Source organism: Polyodon spathula, chromosome 2, assembly GCF_017654505.1.
Source record: "Polyodon spathula isolate WHYD16114869_AA chromosome 2, ASM1765450v1, whole genome shotgun sequence".
Taxonomy (NCBI): Eukaryota; Metazoa; Chordata; class Actinopteri; order Acipenseriformes; family Polyodontidae; genus Polyodon; species Polyodon spathula.
In genome coordinates, this window is record NC_054535.1 from 19,392,694 (window position 1) to 19,416,795 (window position 24,102).

Genomic DNA, 24,102 nt, shown 5'->3' on the forward strand with positions numbered 1-24,102 from the left:
TGCGAAGTGCTTTATGAAACGCATGCAGCGCCAACCTCTGCGTCCTCGCCACCTCAACGCAATCGCAGACTTTTGTGAAACCTGCCCCTGTTGTCCAAGTACAAATACATATTTGATATGCTGTTATGTCAAATTAATCAAGGCACTGTATCCAATGACGTCAATTTTAAAATAAATATATAATTAAAGTTGGATCCTCATAATGGAGAGATTGCTGTATGTGGAGTACAGGTGTCCCATTGTGCTAATCCACTCGTCTCTTACCTGTATTTTAAATTCTGCTTGAGTCCGATGGGCTCAACTAAGTTCTGGGTCCACATCACAATGCTGCAACACAATCTGGCTTGACTGAGTACGACACAGGAAAACTCCATAAGCAAGCCATGGGTATGAGTTAAATTCACTTTAGTCAGCTGGAGTTTTTTTTACTTTATGTACAGGGCTGTATTAAGCCATCATGGAGCCCTAGGCAAACATACATTTATGGGCCCCTACCTTCTTATATAATTAACAACAAATATACAATTTTTACAATTTATATATATATATATATATATATATATATATATATATATATATATATATATATATATATATATATACATATATATTATATATATATATATATATATATATATATATATATATATATATATATATATATATATATATATATATATATATATATATATATATATATATATATATATATATATACCATATATCACACACACACACACACACACACACACACAGTACTGTGCAAAAGTTTTAGGCAGGTATGAAAAAATGCTGTAAAGTAAGAATGCTTTAAAAAATAGACATGTTAATAGTTTATATTTATCAATTAACAAAATGCAAAGTGAGTGAACAGAAGAAAAATCTACATCAAATCAATATTTGGTGTGACCACCCTTTGCCTTCAAAACAGCATTTTTTTTGTATATGATCATGACAATTACATTTGGCAAACTCCTACACGTTCACAACACCGCTTTAATTCCAGTGATTCTTTTTTTTTGCCACATCTTGATGTTCAAGAATTGTACAATTTCATTCTAAAGAAATCCCTTTCTTACATTCCAGATGATGTCATATACAGCCTTATTTTCTTTTAGTCATACATTGTTGACCAGTTAAAGCAGGATATGTAAAGATGTGGATGAATCATGTGGGGCTTTGAAAACTAAAGCATGTTTTGTGTATGTTTCATCAGCAGTGATGTGTGGTAATCCTGGAATAAATGAGTCTTCTACATAGAAGATGTTGGGAGGGAGAAGGAAGCTGAGTAGTTTTATTCTGTTGTAATCATGAACCAGCTCCCTTATTCATTTTTAAAGGCTTCCTTTTAACGTGTACGTTTAGGTGCTTATGATATGATTTTTTAATTTTTGTTTTTAATTTTTATTTTTTTTAAGAAATAGTAATTTTAGTAGATATCAAATGGGGATGGGAGTCCCTGGAAAAAGGAATACAGCCCTGCAGCCTTACCAACAGAAAAGAGTTGGCCATTTGCCTTTTGTATATGTCATGTAAAACACGTCTTAATTACTGATTTTCTGCTTGTAGTGGTAAATCCTGGGATTATTGTGAAGGTTAATTAGGTACAAAGTTTACAAGAAACTCCAAGAGCAATGACTTCAGAACAACTAGGATTTTTTAACTGCATACGGACTAAATAAATAATTCATGCTTATCAAGTCTGTTCTGTTCCGCTTAGTCTAAGTGGCACTGTGTGTGTGCGCGTGTTTGTTTTTTCTTTTTTACCCCTTTTAAATAGATCTCAATTGCTGTAATTAAATCTAAAATGCACAATTAGGCTTGTTTTTAGTTTGCTTGCACTTTGTGTACAGGAATCTCGTCTGCACATCTTGAACTGTTTAATTTAGAAATGGCAATGACTTAATACAGCAGGTCCCAGAATAGACAACTGCAAAATGTGGTCTCTTCTCTTGGTTCATTAAAACTAGGTCACTTATCATAGGAGGAACAGGTACTGCTATACAGTGTTTGTATTCCTACATGCTACGTTCCTAAATGATGCAGTACAACAGTTTATTGGGTATTCACTACCATTGAATTTATGTGTTTAGCTATATTGATTTTTTAATAGGGCTGCAACTAAGGGTACATTTTGACCTTCGAAGGTTTGGAACACATTACCGAAGGAAGGCTCAAACCTTCGATGGTACTAATTTACTTGCGACATCACCATAGCTACTTGTTTATATTTGATTGAAAATTCTATTTTCTATAAATGGAATAACACATTCACATGTGAAGTAGTTTTTTAAAAGTAGTGAGTAGTTGTTTCGATTAAAGAAATGCACAATCCTTTCCTTCAGATATAAGTTTGGTTTATTCATTGTGTACATGTTTAATTCCGGAAACAAAAAGAACGCTCAAAGCAAAACAGTACAGATCACACTTTCATATGCAAACTGCACGGTGCAAAACTTAAGTTCAAAACATAACGGAACAAAATAATACAATGGAATAGTGTAGGTTTGGTCCTCCAGGACTTTCTCGATTGTCAAGTCTCTAGTACTAGTCTTAATGAAAGAGAGAAATGAGCTGAATGCACCTTGATTAAGTAGCCACTGACCTCAGCCCCCCTCCTTTCTTCTCTCTTGAATCTCATGTACGTGTGGTAAAGAAAACTGGTTCTGGCTCACACTGCCTAAGGTGGTGTTATCTTGTGTGGCCCTTTTCTCAGTTTTCGAAATTAAATTATTAGTGTTGGCGTATATTTTATGTTTCAAACATATTCTACCATAGCACTACTCTTGTACACTAGATATTCAGTACATATTTTACTAAAGCACTACAATGGATATAATGAGACCTAGAGGGAGAGTGTGGAAGGGTGGGGGTATTCACTGACATGGGAGAGAGAAGTTGGTACTTGAAAACACTGCACACTTTTTGATTTATTTTAGCCCACAGAGGGGGCTATTGTCGGTGCCCTATACTTGCAACAGTAATCAGGACCACAGGGTTACCAACATAGTTATACACTGGTTCGTACAGGTGCTCAAAAACTATAATGAAAACCAAAGGTGAAATGAAAAGGGAAAGTAATACACAGTAATAAAACTACTAAACAAAAGTGCTGCTTGCTCCGTGCCCCCACTACCACTATGCTGGTCAGCTCGGGTCTCTGTCCTACGCTTTGCTGTGCACTATACACTGGGGTGGCCAAGGTTCCCCTATCACTGCGCACGTTCCCTCGGGTACGTAACCATATATTTTAATACATTGTTTCCTTAAGGCTGGCTGTCGTGCTTGCCTGGCTTTATTCTCTCGTTCCCACCACTGGCGTTCCTGCCTGGTGTTTGTTTATGCTCGCCTCCTCAGCTTACGTCACTGGGTTTCCCCAGTCATGGCCAAGCACAGTACTTATGGGCTGAGCGAACCCCAACCCCCCAAGGCCTGCCTCAGCTACACAGAGAGGGAAAGCCCACACACCCTCTTACTCACTTCTCCGTGTCATCACTGACAGGTGGCTGTTACGAGGCTGCTGCCCTCTTCCTGCAGAACCATGCATACCACAAACAGTCAGCACAGATCTCCCCTGTTAGAGAGATATAAATCACTTTAATTGAGTATTTAAGGTCTAATTTATAATCCTAATTTTATTTAACCTTTTTGTTCACTTGAAGCTTTGTAGTCCATCAAGATGGCATGTGTATTTTTGGTGGATGCTGGTACTATTTAGTAGTTTCTACAACTGATAGTAACACAGATTGTCATCTTAAACTTTTCAGTGTTACAGAGACTCCTTCCTTTGACCTGTGATGTCAAATAGCTGCCATATTGATGTGTTGGTGACCATGTGTGGCGGGGTGCCTCCACTGCGTGCATATTTTGTGTGTTATATGTTGTATGTAGTGGGTTATTGTCTGTGTATGTATAAGTGCACGGGATATAATGTGGGGTTATGTAGCACGAGTGTTGCAAATTATATGGTTGTATTTAGGACGGGGATTGCACAATAACTTCATGTGCAGATAAAATGTGTATTAGTACGTGGGCACAGGGATTGCACAAATCTAGTTCATGTGCTGGGATTCAAGTGAATAATTAATTAGTAATTGAATCCCGACACAACTGTGTGTGTATGTGTGTGTGTGTATATAGGTGTACGTTTCACTCACTCAGGGTTGTGTGTTCAAGGGCGAAGGAATGGGAGAGAGAGAGGAGAGTAAAAACTAAAAAGATAACTAAAAACAATTGCTACCCATGCTGGAGGACCAGCACGATATGTGTTTGTTTCTTCCACTGTTCGTTTTGTTTGTGCTTTTGGCTACTGTGCAGTTTTATTTTTGCAAAGTGTTTTTGTCTTGTTATACCTTTTTGTTTTACAAGAAACCAGCGCATCAGCACGATTTCCTCACTCAACAGTCCTGTCTGTGTCCTTTGTTCGTCCAGGTCTGATGTCACCACCAGCCAGCTTGTCATTGACGTCTGATATAATATAGTTGCCATATTGATCTCCTGTGACTTTCTGTTTCTGCTTTATAGAAACGGTACACTGAGTTCCTGTCGCTTCATATTTGGTACAAAGCTATTGCATTCTGTGATATTATCATTATCTAGTTAATTTTTATTGTACAAGACCAAATTAACTGCTCCTCTGACCATATCCATAATGTAGATGACATGCATTATCAAATCCATTTTACTCACGTTTGGAGATTCCCATTACGTTACTCTCCTTGGCTTGTTTTTGTTCACTAGTTTTAATTGTTAAACTTCTATTTTCTATGTTTTTAGATTCCTTAGAATTAGAGTTTGGACGGTATGCAAAGTTGTGAAATATCTTCAGATGGCACTGATGATCCCCTCAGTAGTGGCTTGCAGAGAAATCGACAACCTCGAATAGTAGTGATTGGTGCTGGTCTGGCAGGACTCGCAGCGACCAAAACCCTCCTGGAAAACGGCTTCACCGATGTCACTGTCCTAGAGGCATCTGACCGCATTGGAGGAAGAGTGCAAAGCGTACAACTCGGTAAGCAGGAGCAGTACAGTGCTGAGGGGGTCATGTCGACCAAAACATTTTAAGCAGTTCAAATGAATGACACATTGACACTTGGCAAATCAGGACAAGTCAATTTTCTTTTAACTAGTCCTGCTCTTTTAAAATACCTTGGTATTTATTACTGTGGTGAGTGGGTGCCAGAAATCTAAGCAACCTGGGCCCATGCTAAATGTCCATTAAACTGGTTGTAAGTCTGGGTAGGTTTAGCAGGACTTGGGATTACTGGTGTAAAATAGGATATCATTATGGGTTCAGCAGAAGCTATAGAGAGCTCCACCACTGATTTAACAATAAAACATTTATTATACCTAATTTTTATGAGGAGGCAAGTTATTTACTTCCGAGAGATTTTCTTTTAATATAGTATGAATTGCACATTTATTTTCCACCAAATTCAAATTAAATATGAAAAATCCACATTCATCCTGGCACTAATAATTTAGGGTGGCAGGTCCATAACCAAATTTAGTACAATTGCAAGGACAGGTTGTGTGTTTTTTTTTTCCCCGAAATGCCTGCATAACTAAGTAATTGATTGCTAAGACCTCCCCCTCCCCCCTTTTTTCTTTCTTTTCAGGACACGCTACCTTGGAACTTGGAGCTACCTGGATTCACGGTGCTAATGGCAATCCTGTCTTTCACCTGGCAGAGGACAATGGCCTACTTGAAGAGACTACAGACGAGGAGAGGAGTGTCGGCCGCATTAGCCTCTACGCCAAGAATGGAGTGGCTCACTACCTCACCAACGATGGCAGGAGGATCCCCAAGGACCTGGTTGAGGAATTCAGCGATGTATACAACGAGGTGGGTGCCAGAGTTGGATTCTGCACAATGGAATGGGACCGGGCCTTAGTGAGTTTGATAGCACAAAATGCAAGGGAATTTCTTGATTCACTGTGAATTAAATTTTTTAAAGATATTCCAGACCCCAATTTACTTACTTGCAGGTCTCTAGTAAAAACCTCTAGTAATTAATTTCAAAGTACATCTTTGCTGCAGTAATTTTCATATCTGTCCTTTTCCAATGTCTTTATTTTATTCATTGTCATTTGAATCAATGTCTTGAATAGTCTTCCACAGATTTGGGGTCAGTTTCACTAATTGAACTCAAATTCAGTTCTCTCTCCACATCAAGTCCTTCAATTCAATTCTTTCTCCAGATCAATTCAGATTAAATTCCAATTTCTTTAAATCAATCTGGTCAACTCCAGTTCCACCCATGTATACATTCAGTTCCCTTACAATTTTGTCATTACAATCCAATTCTACCTCTAGTCCATGAAATGTTATAATTTTGTATTAAAAGATGAGGGACACTCACACAAAATGACACTTAACAGCAATAATGTTCACTTCATCCTTGCACCAGCCCAATTTGAAACAAGGATCCAGACTTGCAGCCATCTTGAAACACTCCCATCTCCTCAAACTTTGCAAGGCACGTCTTCAAGGATAACTGCATGGTTACCACCATCTTGTTATAGGTTTCACTGATGTATGCTATCGCATGACGTAAACCTTGGAAACATCAATCAATCAAATTTACATTTATTATAGCACCCCATATACACGGGGAACATCTTGGGGCGCTTTACATAGTCAGCAAAGGAAAAAGCAACCGCTTTAGGTCTACAAAAAATAAAAACAGAAAAAACGCAATACTATATTAAGAATTTTTTTACTAAAAACCTGATCAAACAAATGTTTGTGTTTTTAAAAAGAGAAAGAGAGTGGATGCTTCTAATGTGCCTCGGTAGGGAGTTCCGTAGTGTGGGTGCTAGATGGCTAGACGAACGCGATCCATACGTGGCAGTTCAAATAGACGGTATACTAAGTAGATCTGCCTCCATAGAGGGCAGCACCTGACTAGGAACATAAAGTAGGGGGGGGGGGGGGGGGGGGGGGGGGGGGGGGGGGGGGGGGGGGGGTGGGGTCTGGGGGCGGGGGGCTTTCTGGGGGAGGGGTAAATTTAAATTGATAAGTTGTTTTTATTTAAAATAAGAAAGCGACCAGGACAAACTAATAATTGATTATTTCTAATGGCGGTTATGTTTACCGCCAGCACTTTACACATAACTCGTGCAATCAAACGATGTGAGTTCCGTCGTTGTGTTTTGTATTGGAGGCTTAGTTTTGTTGGGGCTAATAATTAAAACCCCGTAGCATTTTCCAAAGGGTTTTAGTGTAATATTATCTTCTTTTAAAGAAAGCTTTTTTTTTTTTTTTGAGATCCAACACACATAACCTCTGGTTTGTTAACATTTAATTGTAAAAAATGTTGGCCCATCCAGTTTGTAATCTTGGTAAGACACTCAGACAGCGCTGAAACCGCCCCCGATTAGATGGGGTTTTGTGGAAACAAAGTTGTATATCATCCACATATGAAAACTAATATGTAATAATAAAAGCAATTTTGTCAATTTGAATCTTCAAAAGAACAGAAGGAAAAGGGTCCAGGAGACATGTGGTAGCCTTCATAGACACAAACACATTGGCAAGCATAACATTTTACAGGTAAAAAGTTTGAGAAATGTTATGTTATTATTCTCGGAGAAGGTAACTGGAGATGGAAATCACTACTATGGGCAGAAACAGCAGCAGCATCACATAGTTAATATTTTTTTAAACAAAAAAATTACATAAGCTCCTGGCAACAGGTGTTGGAAAAGGAACGCAGAGTAGAATTTACAGGGGAGACAACATTTTACTAATGGTGGAAAAAAGGACTCTGGAGTTGCCTTGATATTGGAAAAATATCTACTTTTCTCAGCCCTTCAGGCCTTTCTGTATTTCTGCAGATGCTCGTGCCAGATCTGCTCATGGATCACCAAGTGGGATTTCTTCCAAGCTTTTTCCAGTTTGAGTTTGAGATTTCATAACCCTTAAATCATTTGTGGACTAAAGGGATTTTTTTGGAACTACAGCTTTACAGGTCTTAATCGGAGCCAGGTCATCAATTATTTCAGAAAGAGAGTGATATAAGTATTTACACACCAGTCTAGATCAGCACTAACAGAGAATTTCAAGTTTTGAGACTGGATTACATTTTGAAAAGCTGTTGAAGCAACTGCCGGATCCAATCGCCGCTGGTGATTATCTTGGCTCCCTGGACTTTCTCAGTGACCTCTTCAAATGGCTCCAGTATTTCGGAGTTCCCCCAATGATTTTCCATTCGTATGGTGAGCTTGCACGGGGCTTGAAGCTCGGATAGGACCTCTGCAGGAATTTTCAAAATTGACCTTGGCATCTTCAGCTGGCTATTCCACCTTGTGGCATTTCACATTTTGCAGTTTGCAGTGTCCCTCCAGTAACTGTTGCTTTGGATTTATGGCAGTTAAATATTAGAACAACCTTTGTCATCACCTACCTTAAAAGGGCCAGCCTGCTCCAGGGCATTAAGAACAACCAGCTGTAGAGTGTGAACAAAACAGGGGCTACACTTGGGTGATAAATAATCCAGTTTGTCTCTCACACTCACCACTTCAATATCAACAGCCTCATCTTGGTCTTTGTCACCATCGTCCAATAGTGGGAATATGGCGAATGCCTTCATCATATTGGCAGCATTGTCCGTCACTATGCCTGAACCTGTCAGCCATGTTGTAGACGTCAGTAGTCTCCTCATACATTCTGTAGATGTGCTCTGCAGTATGCGCGCCCCTCAAATGCAGACAAACCAACATGACAGTTTTTAATGTGTAGTCCACTATGAAATGGTCCATGATGCCAATAAAGGGCCTCATATCTCCACTAAACCACAGCTCTATGGTGAGGTAGATGTCCTGGGCTTGCTGCATTTGACTCCTCAATTAATCTTGGACACCGGAGGTGCGTTGAGGAAGTAGCTTCTGGCTGAGGTATTTCCTGTTGGGCATGGTTCAGCTGTGTGAAGGATGTTGCAAAATTCTGTGCTGTCTACAACAGACCGGGACATGAGATCATTAGCAATGAAGCTAACAATGTTGTTGGTAAGCTTCACTTGGCAAGGATCTGTGGCCTCCCACTTCTTAGGGTCTGAAGTCCAGTTAGATTGATGAGCAAAGTCCCCAAAGATGTCAGGTGCTTTCTCTGAAAATGCACAGATATATATCACACATTTTATGTACATAATACATTGAACAACAAATCTAGTAAAATAAGCAGTATTCAGCTAACGGATGAAGCTTCGCATTTAATCATCACCTTACGATAATGAATCCTAGATTCAAGATAGAATATTAATTCTCTGTATTTAATCTGGCAAGATAGGGTAGGATACAAATGATAATACTAAATCATTCAGCGAGACCTGCTTAGTACACAGACACTTAAGGTGGGATGCTTGCAACCTATGCAAAAAGTGTAATCGGGTAAGCGCTACCCATTGAAATACAGCTTTTCCTTGAGGAGTGGATACACAACCAATTTATTACAAAAACTATTACTGTATTATGGCAGTTGGCTAGTTTTAGTGAACCTCTATTAGTTCATAAATTATATAACCACAAATTTGCACTACATATGTTCTACCTGCATCATAAAAATTCACTATATAAGCATAAACGTACCAAAAATTAAAATTATAAATGTATCTAAGAAATTTAGACATGCAAGATATAGATTGTCACATAATATACTTCCTTTGAGGTACCTTATGAAGTTGGAAATAGCTTTTGTTGAACTAGAGACAGATGTTCCGCAATATTTACATATAGCACAATGGTTTCCCACTTTGCTACCTTCACATGGCTCAAAGTGATCAAAGAACGAAGTCTTCTATGACATTGTAGCACTTAAAGTAAAGACAACAATGTTTAAATTGTCAGGCAAGTCCATGGTGAAAAAGCAAGCAAAATGGTCTTTATTCCATTCCTCATCCAGTCTAGGGTCAATCACATGATCAGGGTTCTCCGTTCCAATCCAGATCCAAATTCCAAACAATCCTTCAACTACTCTCCAAAGCCTAACACTCCCAGTCAGCCTCCTTGTCTTTCCAAAAATGTACTCAACAAAGACTAAGTGTAAGGCTGGGTCTTAAATAGAGCTGTAGGGCAGGGTAGCTCGTTCCATTTAATTGAGAACAGGAGTTAACGTTCACATCACAATTGTTATACTAATAGACTCACTTGTAAAGATGACAACAAGCAATTTATCAATAGAAGTGGCTGCTAGTGATCTGCTTCTCTCAGGCTGTGGAAATTCAAGCTGTAATCGGCTCATCAGTCATGACGCCTCCTGCTGCGATTGTGTGAATTCCATACAAATGTGTCAACTATTGAGCCAGGCTACACTTGGAATACGATTCCTCCAGGTTTTGTTATTTTTAAGCAATTCAGTGCAATAGTTTTGTGCAAAAATGGGTGTTCAGTAGAATTGAAATGGAATTGATAATTCCATTCACTAAAAAATTCCAATTCCAAAACTTTGAAATTTTCCTCAATTCCAATTCATTACCAGTTCCACACTTGCTCACACTTGTACTGAAATTGACCTATGTTCCAGTTGCCTAATGCCAGATGTAGATTTTTACAATGGTAAATACTTTAATGAATGCCATTTCTAAGTTGTGTTGTGGGGTTTTCTTGTCCGTTACACTAATAATCTTGCTAGAGTTTGTGTAGGTAAGTAGCCCGTGCCATGTTTCTAATGAACAATGCCCTACATATCTGATTTATCAGATTGTACATTGTGTGTGTTACACTTTGGATGTCTTTAGGACACCAGGACAGACCTGCATCTATTATTGCTACCTCTTTGATAATTTGTTTTTAAAGCCCTGCCACTTCCAAACCTAAATTCATGCAGGGATCCACACACAGAGTTTTGGAGTCCTGCTGGATTTTGTTGGCAGTGGAAAGACCATCTGTAAGTCTTGTTGGTGCAATCTGATTGCTCATTATGGAAAGTGGAGATGCATGCCTGGGTTTAGGCTATGATTGACCTATTTTTAAAAGCAGTTTAATTTGCCATTACATTTTAAGAAAATATCTAAGGCTATGCTTGTCTTTGTTTTTGCTTTGACAGCTTATCCCAGTCCATTTTCAATAAAGAAACCAGACTAAGTATTGTCTTTTTCGATATCGAGTTTCGATTTGAGGTATGTGTCTAGGATTATTGCTTGCATCAGCAAACCAGGGTATTTTTTCTTTTTTCTTCTGAAGGTGTACAAGCTGACTCAGGAGTTTTTCCAAAGTGGGAAACCAGTTGGTGCCGAGAGCCAAAACAGTGTTGGCATATTCACACGGGATGTGGTGCGCCAACGCATTCGAGTTGATCCAGATGATTCAGAGACCACCAAGAAGCTCAAACTTGCCATGCTGCAGCAGTATTTGAAGGTGAGCCTAACTTGCTGGAATCTATTCTGAAAACCTATTCAGAATAATGGCTAGTGGCTTTTGGCTTGTTAAAGAAAGATGGAAAGCATCCAGTGGTGTCTAGCTGTTTGGAGTTACATTAGTTACTGATTTTCTGACATCATCTGGGCTGTGTGCCATTTGTTTTTATTCACCTATATTGTTTGTAAACAGATTATATAAAGCATACAGTTTAATTCTAGAGAGAGTAGTGACTGAAATGTTTGCATTCAACATGTTGATTAATACAACCGGGCTAGATAATTATTTATTAGAATACACATTAAGCACAAAAGGCCTTGCTTGTTTAGTTTAGTAAAGGGCTGGACACACCAGCACGTCTCTTCATTTTGGGTTTTTTCACGCTCAGTTGACAGTTCCACACCAGCAAGAATAAAACCCAAGTTTTAGTTCCCTTTCTCCCTTTCCCAGGTAAAGTACCCCCCCCCCCCCCCCCCCACACACACACTGTTTGCTCTTACGAGATATGGATAAAATTTGGATGTTTACCTAAGAAAACCCTGGAAACCTTCCGTCACACTGCAGTCAGCAGAAGAAGAGGAGGAAGAAGAGATTTGTACTGTTCATATGTTTAAATGTAAATTCCCATTTAACTTGAACATCTTAAAAAGGGAATTTAGATAGTCTTCTAAAATAAAGAACATTTGTCTTTAATCAGCTTTAGTACCGAGCCTATTTTAATCCTAGATAGATAATCACAATTTGTGTTTATGCATATGTGTACGTGTGTGTGTTTTTATCTGTATTAATTTTGTGTGTAAACAGTGCATAATATGACTACACCACAGTTTTACAGCAAATGAGCATGTAACAAACGATTTAACTGGTACATACTATAATATTTTTAGTTTAATAAAGACTGAATCAGCAAAACAAAGCACATAAAAATAAAATAATCAAGTCATATTCATTAATTGTGCAATGCGAATATTGTTTCCTGAATTAATTGTACATGCTAGGTTTCAGATTGATCTAGTCAATGCATAAGACTTTTTACAGTGTACTTACTCACTGTATTTTGTACACATTAACCTACATTAACAACAAATCAGCACACAGTATATGAATCAGAATGGATGTCTAATTCACAGTAGTGACTGATTTTTTTTTTGATTATTTTTGTTTTGTTTTGTTTTACATGATAGCAATTTTTCATTTTTAACACTTGTTTAAACTTCTCATTTCATTGGATTGCAGTACAGAGTGTTTTACATTATTGACAAGCTTTACTTTTAGCTGTGCTTGTGGATTCTAGTTCTGTGAAAGCAGGAGAAAGCAGATGATGGCTCAAAACCTCATTCCATTTCCAAATGTAATTGCAGACCTATAAATAACTTTTACATTCTTTTAAGTGCGTGTGTCTCTGTATGTGTATGCTTGCTGCACTACCTGAGTCACACTTTTACATATAACTGTCTGATGCTACTGATACACAGGGTACAACAAATACTGCAAAATAAACAAACGAGGCAAGAAGTTTTTTGCAATTGTATAAGGAAAGGGGTTTTATTTTTAATTTTTTGGTAAAGTTTCAATGCCTAATCAAGGCTAATAATGTGCTTGTATGGCCCCAATCTGCAGTGCTTGATATAGACTGATCTGGTAGGAGATGCTCACAGAGTAATAGGTAAGTAAATCATTGCCATCTCCATTGAAACCGAGATATCAAACGTAATTCCTGCCAGCACACATTCATAAGAACATTAAAACATAAGAATGTAGGAATGAGAGGAAGCCATTCCAGTTCCTAGTAGCTGATTGATCTCAAACATTTGTCAAGTTGGTCTTAATGGATTCCTTGGCAAGGGATTCAGCATGGCAAGATAACTCATTCCATACTGTCTTCCAAACATAGGCTGATGAAATCCTACTTCCGCTAGCTGTGATTTCGTTCTGATGCTGATGTAAATACATTTGACTTCATGTAACTATCAGTCCTGGTAGCACATGGAAATTTCGTATTATTACTTTGTATTGTACAAGTCTAAATATACATTTCACAGGCTCCTAATCTTGGACTACGTAAAGTTCCTTAGCAAATGGTTTCCAACATTAGCTCTGATCAGGGAGTTTCAAATCAGCCGGTAGTTACAGGGTTATGACGTTTTTGTTTTACCCACACTTAGTCGTTCATATGTGTATTCAATAGAGTGGGTATCAAGTCCATAGTTTTATATGTATCTTTTTAGTGCAGCTGTGGAAAACAAAATATTGACTTCAGAACAATGCAACTAGGTAGGTGGAGTCGCATTGAAATTAATCCGATTTGGTATCCTTCTAATTGCGTATCCGATTACCTATAGGATATATTATATATATATATATATATATATATATATATATATATATTATATATATATATATATATATATATAGTGTGTGTAATATGTTTAAAATTAGCATAAAACTACACTTTTTTTTAAATGAACATCCTTAATAAGTTACCTTAATGCATAAACACATTTGAAGAATGGAATTTTCTTTTTATAATAAACATGTTTTCAGCTTTAGTAAGAACACCTAAAGGATTTATATTTGCAAGTGTCTTGAAAACCTTTTATTTTTTCATAATAATAAATGTAGCCTAGAATAGCACGTTGTGGCTTGATTGTGCACTTTTTTTATGTTTTAAATCTATTGCTCTTTTGCTAAATGTAAACATTTCACATGTTCTGGAACTGGTAAACTACTTGGTGCAGTACATTTACATTGCTCTGTAAAATGTGTGCCCACCAAAAAATAAAACTGGTAGTCCACAAGGTCAAAAAGAAAGCCTCTTTGTATGTGAGGCCTTGTTCTTGGTTTCTTGACATCATTTATGAGAGCATTGCAACTTGACTGAGCAAAACTAACTGTGCAGTTCAATAAAAGTTAAGAGGAAATGTACTTAAGTTCGAAAGGTGGTCCTGAAATATAATTTCGTAGCATCTCCTGCCTGGAGGCCTAATTTTGGTTATGACTCGTCTAACAGTGTTGTTGGTGTTCTCAGCTTGGATTCCTTGAAGTGTAGTCTTCATTGTATAACCACTACAATTCAGCACTGTTCCTTTGCTCCAGGGCAGAGGGACAGGATTGAGGTGCCCTTAGTGTTGCTAAATCTAATAAAAACTGCCTTTGAGCAAATAGATTTACCAAAGTTTGAAACGTTACAGTAGTCCCAGTAATAAATTGATGGAACCAAAGTTTTCTGATTTCTGTATTTATTTTTTTTGTGTTGTATTTTTTTTTCCCTGAAGGTGGAAAGCTGTGAGAGCAGTTCCCCCAGCATGGACGAGGTGTCGCTGAGTGAGTTTGGGGAATGGACCGAGATCCCAGGAGCCCACCATGTCATCCCTAGCGGCTTCATCAAGATTGTGGAGCTCCTGGCACGGGATATCCCAAAGAGGGTACTGCAGCTACAAAAGCCCATCCGCTGCGTGCACTGGAACCAGTCTGTATGCAATGAAATTGCAGAAAGCAAAGACCACAACAGCGACCACCGGGGCCAGGACTACCCCGTCTACGTGGAGTGTGAAGACTGCGAGTTCATCCCTGCCGACCACGCCATCGTCACGGTCTCGTTGGGGGTCCTGAAGAAAAGCCACAAGGCCCTGTTCAGCCCGGGGCTGCCTGAGGACAAGGTGATGGCCATTGAGAAGCTGGGGATCAGCACCACTGATAAGATCTTCCTGGAGTTCTCTGAGCCCTTCTGGAGCCCAGAGTGCAATAGCATCCAGTTTGTGTGGGAGGACGAGGCACTGCTTGAGAACCTTGCTTATCCGGAGGAGCTCTGGTACAAAAAAATCTGCAGCTTCGATGTTCTATACCCGCCTGAGCGCTACGGCTACATGCTGAGTGGCTGGATCTGTGGGGATGAGGCCCTTGCCATGGAGAAATACGATGATGAGACCGTGGCAGAGACCTGCACTGAACTGCTGCGGAGATTTACAGGTGGGAGGATGTGTTCATTATTTAGTGAAATACAAGAAAGCAGGGAAATCCTGTTGCATGGTGTGTGTTGGGCATTCTCTGAACATTTTAAATCTTGAACCAAAATGTCTTGGCCAGAAATGAGCCCAGCTAACTCAACTACCCTCAAGGCAGATTTTTTAAATTTTTTATTGGGTGATTTCTGCAAAATAAATTGCACCTTGTGCCATTCTCTTCTTCACCCCTCCCCCCTCCCCATTTCAGAGAGTACAGCCTCCTGCTGGGTTTTCCCTGCATGAATCCTTTTGTGGATTTCAATTTGTCCTGCCATTTAAAGTGCTTTTTAAAAATAACACTGACTTTTATTCAAAAGATTGCAGGAATCACAATTTACCTGCTCAGCGCAATTAAAGTAACCTGTCATTCAAATACTGCTCTTTTAAAATGGTATATGAAACATATATTACACTGAACAAAAATAGAAATGCAACATGCAACAATTTCAAAGATTTTACTGAGTTACAATTCATATAAGGAAATCAGTCAATTGAAATAAATTCATTAGTCCCTAATCTATTTATTTCACATGACTGGGAATACAGATATGCATCTGTTGGTCACAGATACCTTAAAACAAAAAAAAAATAAAAATAAATAGGTAGGGGCGTGGATCAGAAAACCAGTCAGTATCTGGTGTGACCACCATTTGCCTCATGCAGCGTGACACATCTCCTTCGCATAGAGTTGATCAGGCTGTTGATTATGGCCTGTGGAATGTTGTTCCACTCCTCTTCAATGGCTGTGTGAAGTTGCTGGATATTGGCGGGAACTGGAACACGCTGTCGTACACGTCAATCCAGAGCATCCCAAACATGCTCAATGGGTGACATGTCTGAGTATGCAGGCCGTGGAAGAACTGGGATATTTTCAGCTTCCAGGAATTGTGTACAGATCCTTGCGACATGGGGCCGTGCATCATCATGCTGAAACATGAGGTGATGGCGGCAGATGAATGGCACGACAATGGGCCTCAGGATCTCGTCACGGTATCTCTGTGCATTAAAATTGCCATCGATAAAATGCAATTGTGTTCGTTGATACCATAACTGAACCAAAACGGCTACCACAGCATTTTGCAGCATCATGCAATACCCTCTGGTATATGCTTAGTTGGTCAGGGGTTCATCCTACAGCAAGATAATGACCCAAAACATACCTCCAGGCTATGTCAGAACTACCTTAGAAGAAAAGAACAAGACGGTAGGCTTCAAATCATGGAATGGCCAGGTCTCCAGACTTAAACCCCATCAAGCTGGTTTGGGATGAACTAGACAGAAGGGTGAAAGCAAAGCAACCTACAAGTGCAACACATTTGTGGGAACTTCTGCAACAGTGTTGGGAAGAACTTTCCAAACAATATTTGATTTCCATTGTAGAAAGAATGCCACGAGTGTGTTCGGCTGTTATATCTGCAAAAGGTGGCTACTTTGAGTCAAAAATTTAGATAAAATTTTGTTAAACAAAACGATTCCATGATTTCTTTTTTATCTCCAATTGTTTATTTGTTCTATGCCTTAATTTCAGAGTACATTGAAACATTAAACCGATTTGAGACATTGACCGGTAGTGTAAATGCATTGTACTAATTGTAAGAAACAAGACTTGTCAACTTTTATTTCATTTTTAGGTTAACTTCTGTGGACTCATGAGCTGGAGCGAGAGAAGTGCAGAATACCCAAGACCAAACAATTGTTCTGTCCTTCCAGTTTTTCAAATACTGATCTTAGCAAATCTTAGCATCCTTTTATCTTCTTTCTCTCTGTCCAAAAGGGAACCAAAACATTCCAAAACCTCGTAGGATCCTACGCTCCTCCTGGGGACGCAGCCCATACTTCGGTGGGTCCTACTCTTTCACTCGTGTCGGCTCCACCGGGTCTGACGTGGAGAAGCTTGCCATGCCGCTGCCTTACACAGAGAGCACAAAAGCACCTGTAAGTGCACCACGTTGCGCAATGCCAAAAGAGTTGTACAGAACTAGAACCAACATAGGAAGATCATGGTGTTCTAATAGTTTCATCAATATGACCGGTTTTCGGTCAGATGTGTAGAGGAGGTATGGTGAGGTTGTATAATGCACTGGTGAGATTGCACCTGTGGGGAGTGTACAGAATGGGTTAGCAAGCCACATTGTTGCGGCTGAATCAATGATATCTTTTAAGATACGACTTGAAAAAGTTTTGTAACCAGTAACTATATACTGAATCAAAATGATTACATTTTGTTATATACAACCCCTTCAGTAACTGTGTGGATAATTGTAATATATTAAGTCTATCTATTTTAGTGTGTGTGTGTGTGTGTGTGTGTGTGTGTGTGTGTGTGTGTGTGTTTTTATTTTTTATTAAAGTCGTGGCAAATTCTCGAACTCCACACACACACACACACACACACATATATATATATATATATATATATACACACACAGAATTCTTACAATTGTTTTCAATATTTCAAAAGAGACTGACAGACCATTTCTAGGAGTAGGGGATAAATTACATTTAATTTAGTCAGAAGCAACGAATGCATTTCATTGGAAATCCAATCCTGAAAGTTTGAAATGTGTGACTGTGTAAAGGGCTGTTTCCTGCTCAGCAGCCAATGACTTGTTGGTATAAACATATTTTTCCATAAGACTGTGCATCTCCTGGACACATTCCTGGGCCGATCCACTTCTCAAGTTCTTGTTTATGAAACATTAAGAATAATAAATTAATTTAATTCCAAAACACAAAATGTGTGTTTATTCCTTCCATTCTGATGGCTCTTTAAGTGCTGCAAACATTGGTGTGGAGTTCAGCATGCCATTCCAAATTTGTTTTGCTCTATATCCAGTATTGCAGTGTGTTTATTTGATTGCCAAGATGCCCTGAAGGTACTCTCCACTCAATAAACACACTCGTTTCTAATTCTACCTTGCCTGTAGTCTCTAATGGGATTAAAAATGTGTTCAGCAGCAGTATTGCTTATGCAATATTTTTGCTGCAGTGTAATTTAGTTTACTGTTGGTGTTGGTCATTGGGGTGAATCTGTAATGTATGCATTACCTTGGCCAGGAATACATACTGTGTATAACAGGCCTATTTAATCAATCTAAGTCAAACATAGGTTACATTATATTGGTGAGTTAAACACATTTTGTTTTTTTCCCTACTGTATATATTGATTGCATTGCCAGTGAAATTAATAAATAATAAAAAGTGTTTAGATAGCCACTTGTTGGATCATTAAAATAGATCCCATTATCTACTATTGGATGTTACACTGCACTAACACGTGTTTATTTTGTGTCTCGTATCCATAGCCACTGCAGGTGTTGTTTGCTGGAGAAGCGACCCACAGGAAGTTTTATTCCACTACCCATGGTGCTTTGCTGTCTGGCCAGAGAGAGGCTACTCTCCTCGTTGAGATGTACCAAGACCTGTACAATGCAGAAACCGCAAAGCCTATGCTTTAAGAACCACTGACTAGTGATACTAGTGTCCTAATTTATCTTTTTTATATTTAGTAAGACACCTTTTAATTTTTTTCACTTGTTTTGACAGTTTTTTGTCTTAAGGGTTTTCTTTTTAATTAGAATTTATTTTGAAATGTACTGTAATGTTGGCAGAACTTTTTTTTTTTTTTGTAAATTTTGAATTAATACATTTTAACACCTTTTTAAAAATGTTTTTTGTAAGTGCCTTCTGTATTAAAGCAAATGTTTTTAAAAACTAATAAACAGCATATTGAATTATTGATGCTTAATTTGTTTTGGTTTTTTAATGTTGTATCCTTTTCCATGTCATTACCATCTATAATTACCCAAGCATCCTGAGGTTCCTGTGGCATAAAACTTTGATACCAGTGTTACCAGCTTATTTAATGTGAGGGGAACTTCAAATTCGAGGTAACCAGCGGTGTACCACAGGGATCAGTGTTAGGTCCTCTGCTATTCCTAATCTGCATTAGTGACTTAGATTCTAGTATAGTAAGCAAACTTGTTAATTTTGCAGACGACACAAAAAAATAGGAGGAGTGGCAAACACTGTTGCAGCAGCAAAGATCTAGACAGTATTCAGAACTGGGCAGACACATGGAAAAATTACATTTAATAGAAGTGTAAGGAACTGCACGCAGGCAATAAAATGTGCATTATAAATATCATGGGTGATACTGAAATTGAAAAAGGAATCTTTCTGTTGACTCAGAAATATCTTCATCTATGCAAAGTGGGGAAGCTACAAAAAAAGGCCAAGATGCTCGGATATATAGTGGTGTTGAATTTAAATCAAGGGAAGTAATGTTAAAACTTTACAATGCATTAGTAAGACCTCATCTAGAATACTGTGTTCAGGTCTGGTCACCTCGCTACAAAAAAACTATATCACTGCTCTAGAAAGAGTGCAAAGAAGAGTGAACAGAATTATTCCTGGTTTAAAAGGCATGTCATTTTGCAGACAGGCTAAAATAATTTAATCTATTCAGTCTTGAACAAAGACGACTACGAGGCAGTCTGATTCAAGCATTCAGAATTCTAAAAGGTATTTACATTGTCGACCCAAGGGACTTTTTCGATCTGAAAAAATGATCAAGGACCAGGGGTCACAAATGGAGATCAGACAAAGGGGCATTCAGAACAGAAAATAGGAGGCACTATTTTTTTACACAGAGAATCAACTCCCCAGTAATGTTGAAGCTGATACCCTGGGATCCTTCAAGAAACTGCTTGATGAGATTCTGGAATCAATAAGCTACTAACAACCAAACGTTGGGCCGAATGGCCTCCTCTCGTTTGAAAACTTTTTTATGTACTTGTAATTATTACATGTACATATTATTATTATTATTATTAGACAGTAACAGTAACACATGACAGGGTCCGATATCCAAATGTAGTCCACTATTGAAGGTGCTGTTCGATACAAGGCAAAGTCACAGCCTAGACACACAGATTCTGGGCTGTAATTGAAGTGTATTTTACTGACCTTCAGTTCGGATTCAGCGTCATGCTGTTGTATGTTTCCCTGATGACTTGCTCACTCCTGCTTAAACTTCGTCCAGGAATCATCCTTCTCCCAGAAACCAAAGTAGTTTGAAGCGGCATAACAACAACTTTAATAATAATAATAATAATAATAATAATAATAAAAACAAACTAGTAAATGTTGACAACAGCAGCCCTTCTCAGCACTCAGAGTCTCAAATTTGTATTCTAGCTAATCAATTCAAATGTTTTTTTTTCAAATTTACAGAAATAAAATACGCTTTTCACATGATTCCGTACACATACTGTCATCTAGTGGTCAGAAGAAAAACAAGGCACAGCAGAATGCAGTAAGCAGCATGGTAAAGCAGAATGTGACTGTTCATGAAGGCTCTGTCTGGAAAGGTTTGGAATATGAAGCTAAAATGCCATTCTTCCATCATTGACAAACCATTGGACCATTGACTGGGGTGGGAGTTGGGTTTCATCATCAGAAGAGTCATTTGTGATGAGTTGCCTTTTTAAAAACCTCTCCAGCTAGCAGTATGAAGGAAAACTCACAGCTCTGGTACAGACAAAACAACCCCATCAAATACCATTGCTGTCATCTGATATATGCGTACTAGACCAATGGGGAGGGAGACCTGCCTTTACGTGTATGTTATGTGCCCCCAGTACAGTATTATGACATGGTGACTCCCACTCATCACTGTTCAAATTTGCTAAAAACACTAAACGTAGCATATTTTACCCTGTTACCCGCCAAGTAATTCTTATGTCATACATGCAGTTCAAGCTCTTATGTTAACACCAGATACAAATATAAATTAAAACATATGAGAATGAAAGTACACAAAGGTAATATCCCTGCAAATTATTTGGAGATTTGTTGACTGGAAACAGTGGAAAGACGTATGTCACCTGAGCAGCGACACATCCCAGATGAATCTACTTTATCAATGACAGTTGTTTTATTTAAAGTGTAGGTGTTCATTATTCAGGTTAGATCCCATGAAACATTTAATTTATAGGAAACCTTTAAAAAAAAACTAATAATCTAGCTGGACTGGTAAATGTGTTATAGCATTTAAAAAACAATGTTGAAGGATTGTTATCCACTCATTACAATCACTTTTACACTCTTATTCCAATTGGGGGTGTGTATGCTTCAGCTTTGTAAAACTTGGGCCACTCTTCCTGGTGCAATTTTACCTAACCACAAACATACTGAAGTGTTGACTGTGGAGTCTGGTGCTCCTAATGCAGATGAGGGAATAAACAGGTCAATGAAACCCTAAGTATGCCATTTTCATTTGAATGAGCAGTTATAGACATGAAATATTGTGTACTTCCTCTTCTACACTGCAGAGGTCAGTCTTGTGCTCACTCTTGCTGTGTCTCTCTATCTGAACCTGAATTAGTCTGGTAGTTGGAAGCGAGTATTACTTTACGGGATGGAAATAAGACCCTCATTGCGTAGCAATTTGATCCATTCCTGGTTTTACTATGAGTTTAATTAGACACACCTGAGCTTGTTACCTGTACACTGGGGCTGATCAAGCTTGTATCAAAACCTGGAATGGTTGAACTACTTTGAATAGAATTTGTATTTCAATCCCTGCTTTAGCCACTGTAAGCCTTGTTTCTAGGATCCTTTAAAACATAAATGTTTTACCATAGTTAATTTTTTATAAACATTCTTTTTTACATGCAGTGTGCTAGAAAGGTGTTATTTGAATAGTGTCTAATATAAAGTGTTGTATTGTGTAACTGTTTTACAACTGTGTACTACAGAAAGTTATGGTCTGGAAGATTATTTTCAGTGAAGTAATTATGATGACACAGGCTAGGCATATATTAAGGTAATAGCTTCTATAATATACACTGGGTGGTTATTATAAATTAAGCTGTCAGTCTGCTGTATGGCACACATTATTACTGAAAGCTATTCCTCTTTTGAATCATTATTAACTTTTAAAGAATAATCACTGTAATTATTTACTGTCCACCCAAATCCAACCTACCTTTTTCTCACAGAATTTGCTGATTTTCTCATTATCCTCTCTGCCAAATATGCCAGAGTTATTATACTTGGAGATTTTAAAATACACATTGAAACAGACTGAGCCAAAGTCAGTGGAATTCCTAAGAATCCTAGATTCCCTTGATTATGTTCAGCATGTTAAAGGATCTACTCACAATCGTGGCCATACTTTAGACCTAGTCATCCCTGGTGGCTTGCCGTTCACAACCTGTCAGTGAGATCTAACCATCATCTTGCTATCTTTTTTGAGACCAAGCTACCTGTACCCAGCCAAACTGCTCTGCTGTGTACTGTTAAAAAACGGGTAATAAATCCATCAGCTATACAAGAGCTGTCTCATATGCTAAGATTAATACCACCTACTGCTACAAACTCTTTGTCAATTGATGAGGTAGTAGATACTTATCATAACCTTCTGTCAAGGGTCTTTAACAAAGTGGCCCCAGTTAAATCTAGAAACATCTTCCATCTCCCACAGCAGAACAACGCAGTTAAACGAGGCAGTCTTCCCAGCGACAGCGAGTGGGAGAAGTACAGGCGTGGAAAAGTACAGAGCAGTTTCGAAGCAGTTTGAAAGCAGGTTGACGGCTGCAGAAGAAACTAAACTTCAAAAAAAAAAAAATCTCAACATGGTCTTCAAGTCAGTAATCTGTGACACCTGCTTGATGTGGGAAATCCGAGAAAACCCAGCGGAGCTAAACCAAGTGTGCGTAAAGTGCAGCGCGATCCAGGATTTGCATAAACTAGTAAGTATGCTAGAAATGGAGCTGGAAGAAGTGAGACAGCAACAGGATCTTGAGGAACTGGCACACCCACAATTCATGGAAGTCTGCATCACCCCTAACAGACTGAAAGCCACCAGGGAGATAGAAGGTCAGAACAGCTGGGTTCAGGTAGGCAGAAGCAGGGAAAAAAAGAAACTTCGTCAAACACAACCACCAGAAATCAAAACAACCAACAGATTTGAGTCACTTCAGAATTTTGATGAGCAGAACCAACAACAAGAGAATGAAAGGAACAACATCCAGGACCCTATTGACAGTGGTGACCAGACAGCAAAAACTTACTACAACAGTGTGCTGCCTTCCGGGAGCCTCGGTCAAGCACATCACTGAGAACGTGGACAGGCTCCTAGAACGAACAGGAGACGACCCGGTAGTAGTCGTCCACATTGGTACAAACAACATTGGAAGAGACAGACCAAAATCCCTGCAAAACAAATTCAGAGAGCTAGGAAGGAAGTTAAAAGAGAAAACCAAAACTGTGGTATTTTCTGGTATACTACCCGCACCTTGCAAAGGACCATATGGACAGCTGGAAATAATTAATCAAAACGAATGGCTGAAGACGTGGTGCACACGGGAAGGCTTCACCTATCTTGATCATTGGACCACATTCTACAACGAGGACTATCTGTATAGACGGGATGGACTGCATTTAAATAACAAGGGAACTAGTCTACTCGGAGAAAAGATCCTTGAGCAGGTTCGGAAGCATTTAAACTAGAAAGGAAGGGGGGAGAAATCAACAAAAAAACAGAAGGGAGACCGCATCAAAACAAGAACAACAACTCAGGTAAGACAACCATTAAATGTATTTATCTAAATGCTAGAAGTATCAGAAACAAAATTCTAGAACTTGAAGCTACTGCACTAACAGGTAACTATGATGTGCTAGGTGTTACAGAAACGTGGTTATCTGAGAGTGATGGGGACGAATATAATATTTGTGG

General features: G+C 38.6%; 1 protein-coding gene across 4 annotated transcripts in view; it reads left to right on the forward strand.

Moving 5' to 3' along the window:
• LOC121331125 (spermine oxidase-like) overlaps positions 1-18,849 on the forward strand; it is a 33,715-nt gene extending 14,866 nt beyond the window's left edge. For 3 of the 4 annotated variants that reach the window (XM_041278354.1, XM_041278341.1, XM_041278348.1), the window contains exons 2-7: positions 4,777-5,011; positions 5,619-5,845; positions 11,182-11,355; positions 14,631-15,324; positions 17,134-17,294; positions 18,665-18,849. In XM_041278354.1, coding sequence (XP_041134288.1) covers positions 4,804-5,011; positions 5,619-5,845; positions 11,182-11,355; positions 14,631-15,324; positions 17,134-17,294; positions 18,665-18,817 — 1,617 coding nt within the window. In that variant the 5' untranslated portion in view covers positions 4,777-4,803 and the 3' untranslated portion in view covers positions 18,818-18,849. The other variant, XM_041278361.1, reaches the window with a different exon arrangement.
• Positions 18,850-24,102: the final 5,253 nt, after the last annotated feature.